The sequence below is a fragment of the Eimeria mitis genome, genomic scaffold (assembly GCF_000499745.2).
Source record: "Eimeria mitis Houghton genomic scaffold, Emh_scaff3065, whole genome shotgun sequence".
Classification (NCBI taxonomy): domain Eukaryota; phylum Apicomplexa; class Conoidasida; order Eucoccidiorida; family Eimeriidae; genus Eimeria; species Eimeria mitis.
Window position 1 is genome coordinate 261 of NW_024015199.1, and position 6,347 is coordinate 6,607.

The window sequence follows — 6,347 nt, forward strand, 5'->3', positions numbered from 1 at the left end:
AAAGGAGAACAAGCGGCAAAGATATCAGTCTGACCCCCAGTCCTATAAGCAGCAAAAGCAGCAAACAGACAGGCCAAGCAGAAACATCTCACCGACACGGAGGCAATTGGCTTCACCTAATTGAGTCTATGTTGGCTGGCCTTGTGCATGCGCCTAATGCTGCGGTTTGTCTCGTTTTTTGGGGACGTGCTCTGCTTGAACAAACTAAACAAGATAAATATTCTGGTGATATCATGGGCGTCATTTATGCACTTTTTATCTTCGCCTTCAGCGGGAAGCGGCGGAGCTCATGGCTCGCTGCAAGGCCACNGTCATTTATGCACTTTTTATCTTCGCCTTCAGCGGGAAGCGGCGGAGCTCATGGCTCGCTGCAAGGCCACACGGGCAGCTTTCGAAGCGGAAATTCGCTCGAGGAATGCGAGAGAAGAAGCGGCGGCGGAGAAGCTCGAGGAACTCGTTAAGAATTTGGACATGAAAATTGAGAGTGAAATCGCGGCGCGTCACCAACAAGTTTCGTCGATCAAAAGGGAAATTGGCATGCTTCTCAGGTGGGACGGACAAATCACAACAGAAAATCTTATTGATGTCTAGCTCCATGCTGGCTTGCTGTTTTGAAGGCAGACGGCTGCTGCCCTATCTCTTTTATTACACGAATATGTGCGATGCTTTTCAGGGGCGACCAACCACGAGAGCAGTTCCATTCGTTCGTTAAGGAAGAACTTGAGGAGCTGCGTGCGGGCCTTGCAGCTGCCACCCGCGCTCGTGAGGAGGCGGACGACGAGATTCTGCAGGTGCTTCTAAAAAGCCCCTTAGCAGGTTGCCCTGACTCTGCGCTCCTTTGCCTGTTTAGTTGCATTTGGCATCCTCCTCCATCAACAAACTAACTGCTCCACGCAGGATCAACAGGTGTCCATTGATTTGAAGCAACGATAAGAGCTGTTGAATTGCTTGTGCAGGCCATAAACGAATACACTACTGCTCTCCAGAGGGGCCTGCAGAGTATCGGAGGACTGACCAATGGTACATCCGCGGCATAAACATTCTCCTGGCTGTGGTGTGGCCATTTTTCTTCACATCCGTTCTGTGACTCATTGGCTCGCCGCGGCATAGACATTCTCCTGGCTGTGGTGTGGCCATTTTTCTTCACATCCATTCTGTGACGCATTGGCTCAGAATGTGACGTGAATGACAATTGATTTTTTTTGTTTGCGCCTGAAAATATTTGTAGCTGGTGGACATTCACCTAGCGTTCCCACATGCAACCGATTCTGCTTGTAGCTGCGCAAGGATGTTTGGCGGTCACTAGTCCGTAACGGGATTTATTACTCCATATGGAACTGGTCCCTCAATATGCACAGCGATCTAACCGATTCGTAGGGTGCCCTGCGGTGGCTTCGTCTCTCTAGTCTGGTGGGTATCCCAGCGAAACGCCCAATTTCAAAGCTACTATGCCGTATTCATGCTCTGTTTGGTTGGCTGTTCCTACGCATGCACTCACGAGCTAGAGCAGAGAAAAGATAAGGACAGAAAATACACGCCTATTCTCGTTCAAGCTGGCAGCTACTCTCCCTAGAAGTATGAAGAGTTGCAGAGACTCAGCACTGCAGCATGCGAACGCTACCTATGCTGCTGTAGCAGCCTAGGCAGGACAATGCTTGCTGATGACAGTGCTTCTTGTAACTGCAAGCGTGACTGAAGTGGAGCCCGTGGAGTCGGCGACAAAGTAAATAAACCCAGAGTTCTAGTGTTGATCATACGCAGCGCTGCGATAAGACGCATAGAGCAGGCTTAAGTGTGTATGATGCAACAAACATACGAGGATTGGCAGATGCGTCGACCCAGTCCTTTACAGCAAATCACCCCGAATGAAGAAGGATAAGCATTGGCAGGCGGAATTATTTTGTAATTATCAAAAGCAAGGGAATGGAAAACCCTGAATGCTCCTCCCCGAAGNATGCAGCAAAGTCGTCCAAGCGTAACACATGGAAACGAGAATGCGGACACAGCTCACATCACACCATGATAGTCCCTCGCGAACACCGTAGGGAATATGATGACTGGAGAATATGCTTGTCTTGCATATTCACCGATGGTAGGTTAGGCTACGAACATCTTGGAATTGCGGCCTGTGGGGCGGATAAGCACAGATGTGCAGACGGGCGCTGTGCCCACCAAACGGCGGTAGTAGTGGCATTTATCAAGGGATATATCGAAGTTTGTTTGCCAAATGTTCAATGTTAATGCGATCCTAGGGCAAATGCTGTAAACCTCTACAAGGCCAGATGCATTTCGAGCGGCGTACGGATGCCTCATCGTCGTCGGGCCCCGGGTCCCCGTGCGGTGACCCCGTACAAATGTGCAACTTCAGGTTTCGACAAAAACACTATCTTCTGCTGAAGGGCATGCCTTCCATTGCACATAGAATGCATATATTCGTCCCTCAGGAGATAAGCGCTCTCCAGTTTTGTATTTTTTCGCGCAACACGCAGCTGCTCAGGTGTGCAGGCATCATCAGGCGAAATCACATCACCTGTGGAAATGAGCTCCAGGCTGGCGTTCCCTCTTGCTTCCTGAAGCCTGTAGCTGGCCACACATTTGCTTAGCGCATTTGAATTGCAGTTGCAGGTGATTTCCCGCAGAAGCACAGGCGTTGTTGACAGCCGTGTTAACCTGTCGTGGAGAAAGCCGTGCTATTTTCGGTCCTTCGCAACGTTCTAACCTCCACTAGAGTACCTCTCTACAGGGTCAGCTTAGTAAGGTAAAGTACGCGAAGGCATAGAATTCCATGGGGTCCCAGACAATCTAGGTTGTCGGTTGCCCCGCGATCTTCATAAAAAAATTCCGATCCCGGATACCTGGCGACCCGAGGCCTGTTGAAAAGAGAGAGAGAGCAGCTTGTATTCAGATCAAGTGGCCACTGCACAGGATAAAAAACGCGAACGCACAGAGGACAAACTTAAGAGTGTACTTGTTCTTGCTTGCCGCACAATGCCTCCTTCCGTATGAGGAAGAGAGCTGGAGGTAAAATGCTGCGGCTTGAGTCGTTATCGCGCCGCCCGTAGAGGAAGCTTTTTTGCAGTTGAATTATTTGGCCCCAGTTGCAGTGCCCCTTGGACCACACGCAACAATCCCTTGAAAGTGGAATGCTCGACTTACTGTGGTAGTTGCCGAGACAAACCAGTGGGCAAAGTTCTCTCATTTGCGTCGGTCTCTACGGAAATGCATTGTTACCCAGACGTGTGCGACAAGCCACAGGCCTGCTGGGTGAATATAAACGGTTTTTCCAGGCCACCCAGAGTTTCCTCCGCCAGAACCCGTTATCGCGGAGGCCACCCGGACAGCTTTCGGGTACCCAGTTGGGATCATGGGCCTTCCACGCACTGGCGAAGAAGAAGCCCAATACTGCAGGATCAGATGCGCTGCGAACCACCTCATGGCTACCATGGAGAAAGGCCTCTTCAGCCGCTTTCGGTAAGCCTTGAAGCCAATCCAGTTGCTGCAGGCGGGCTGTAGTCGTACCGCCTGAATGCACCTAGACAGCAGCAACCAGGCAAATGCTGATTGTGTTTCTGCAGCCGACCGCGCAAGATGGTGTTGCTCAAGTCCCACAGTACGTACCAGACGATGGTATGCGCCTACCCCCTCAAGTCGAAACACTAGAACATCAGCTTGCAGCCTTGCGCGAATCAAATAGGACGCTTTCTCGCGACATCGCCGANCAAAATATGCATGCATCGGGTTTATGCGCCTCCATTAAAAATGTCTACAGCACAGGAACTTTCGGCAGTGCGAAAACAATACATGCAGCAGACGGCTGAAGTTGCGAAGCTGTCTGAGCAGTATGGGGCGATTCGAGCTTCGTCGGATTCAGCTGCAATTGAGCTTCAAACAGCTCGGAAGCAGCTCTCTATGGCGAAAGCGGAGGCCGAACTGGCAATGAGCGACCGCATTGATCTGATGAAGGAAAACAGTCACCTGAGGCAAGAATTCACCCAGGCTATGGTACGGTTACAAACTCCCTCAAGCAAACGGGAAGCCTCACAACCCAACTTGGAGCTAATACGGCAGCCCACTTAGCGTGGAACATATAGTTACTGGGGTTGTGCGTTCCGTTATTAGTGCTTCGCGTTGTGCTGCGCGATAGGGATACCTGTTCAAGCTATGCTGGACCTCTGACACCTTCCTTTTGTACAGGCCCACATTGCATCCCTGCAGCAAGATCTGGGGAAACTATGTGCTGTTCAAAAGGATTTTGAGCAAGCCCACGCCTCTCTGGAGCGCTGCAGGCAGATGCATGCTGTCGACAGGGAGCAGATCCTGCGCCTAGAGGAAGAACTTAAGGCCTACGCTGAGAAGGAAAAGCAATTGCTGCTTATACAGGTGCTGCTACCACGATTTGACTATAAGCTGACGGGCCAAGCAACGTTCTACTAATGGGTCTTCGTAAGAGTTGATGTGTATGTATCTTCGGGGGGAGTAATTGCACAGTAAAACCACCTCTATGTTTCTTCAGAGGGAGGCAGAACTTGCGAAACGGCAAAGCGCCAAGCTTCTGAAGGAGCTACAGGAAGCTCAGCAGGCACTAACAGCATTCCAAGATGTCTCTGAAAGGAACTGCTGGGTCAGTAGGTTCGATGAGGTTGCAGTAGTAGCCACGACAGCCAAGGGTTGACTATCGTCTGCCGAAGCTGTTTACATGGGTTTACTGGAGTGATATCGTGCCTTATTTTTCGAAGCTCGAGGATGAACGTAAGAGACTTTTGGCGTTTGAGGTCGAATGCGACCGGATGCGGGCGCAATTGCTTCTCGACGAAACTCGAATCAAAGAGATAAGTGTGAGACAGTGCCCGTTTATAATCTCGGCGGGGAGAATCATTCGTGCAAGATCATGTACAGCTAAAAGCATTCAGACGTACCTCAACAGAACAATATACTCTGGAGCTCCCTTAAAGAAAATTGTAAATACTTTCCGCCATGCTGAAGGATCTGTTGCGCGTGGCCATCTCAGGAAAAGCAGGCAGAAACAATGCTTCAACTGAACACGACGCTGGCGGATGAGAAAGCTCTCAGGAACGAGCTAGAGAAGCAGGCAAATGAGATCGCCATGCTTGCGACTGACCTTAGATCAGTGAGAACTGATCTGCCAGTCAATGCTGCAAAGTTGTGAACCTGCTCAAACCACAACCAGAAGAGTGCAAGAATCTTGAATTAGCGACACACGTATTGGTCGGGCTTCCTTTACCTATGGAATTCATCTGCTTCTGGCCGTTTTACTGCGCAAGGCTAACCAGCGGGATGCACAGAAAGCTGAGCAGCTACGGATAGCTATTGAAGAGGCGCGGCGCTTTGAATTCGAGGCCCAGCGGCGCCTTGATGATGTTGCTCGTCTAGAAGCTGAAAATGCCAAGATAGCAAAGGAGCTCGAATGCTACTCGAAAAAGCACTTCGAGGATCTTACGGAGTCTTTAGCAGAGAAACAGAAGCTTAAAGTGGAGCTGGATGCAGCAGCGGATTACAGTAGTCGGTTATCTGTGGAGCTTCAACTGGTGAAGGAGTCAAACTGGAAGCAGAAAGAAGAACTAAGGAGCTCACGTGAGGAAGTCACCGTGCTCTCTAGCAAAGTGCAAGAGCTGACGCGCGAGGCAGAGATAATAAAAGTAAGACAGGGGCTGCGAATGGCCAGGGTATTTGAGTTCAAACGCGATGTAATACTTGAAGATTGGCGACAACTACAGGGAGCACATGGGTTCGCTCCCGGTCGCAAATCCCTTGCTGTGCAGGAGTCGCACCAATTGCAGACTGCCGAATTCGAAGCGACTATTGCAACGATGGAACAGCAGTCGAAAAACCAAGAAACCGCCCTCCTGAGGACGCAAACCCTTAACGAAGAAGTAGGAGTCTCACAGCTACTCTCAATAGTGTTCTACGTAGCTCTATGCTGGCAGGTGTCAATTTGGTGCCGCTTACATCGGCGCTGCTACTGCGTGAGAAAACGCACAAGCAACGGGCATCAACGGTAGCTTTGCGTAGTTTGCTCACTAGCACGTAAACACGATAGTGTGAGGTAGGTGGTTTGGCTACATACGTGCAGCTAGAAGCTACTTTGGAGGCACTCAGGCAGGAGTTGATGCACAAAGAATCGAGTGAAAAAGAGGCACTGAATCGGATGAAGATACGGCTTCAAGAAGCACAACAACAGCACGAGACTGCAGTGACAAAGAAGAAACAGTTGCGAACTCAGCTTATGGAGGCTACAAGAGCACTACACCTCACTCGTGTGCGAAACGAAGAGGTATGCGAGCAACAGCTTCTGCCATTCGGGGCCATTTGGGTACTTCCTATGTCGC

General features: G+C 50.3%; 2 protein-coding genes across 2 annotated transcripts; both read left to right on the top strand.

The window, feature by feature from the left end:
* Positions 1 to 360: 360 nt before the first annotated feature.
* On the top strand, positions 361 to 1,037 carry EMH_0061930 (uncharacterized protein; the record flags this gene model as incomplete). Its single annotated transcript, XM_038022524.1, has 3 exons — positions 361 to 548; positions 674 to 791; positions 957 to 1,037. The coding sequence occupies 3 exons, from the start codon at positions 361 to 363 to the stop codon at positions 1,035 to 1,037; spliced, it is 387 nt and encodes a 128-aa protein (XP_037878378.1).
* Positions 1,038 to 3,442: 2,405 nt separating this feature from the next.
* Positions 3,443 to 5,884, top strand: EMH_0061940 (uncharacterized protein; the record flags this gene model as incomplete). Its single annotated transcript, XM_038022525.1, has 8 exons — positions 3,443 to 3,471; positions 3,576 to 3,627; positions 3,808 to 4,002; positions 4,195 to 4,380; positions 4,514 to 4,621; positions 5,009 to 5,128; positions 5,283 to 5,592; positions 5,781 to 5,884. 8 exons carry the CDS (start codon positions 3,443 to 3,445, stop codon positions 5,882 to 5,884), a joined length of 1,104 nt encoding a protein of 367 aa, XP_037878379.1.
* Positions 5,885 to 6,347: the final 463 nt, after the last annotated feature.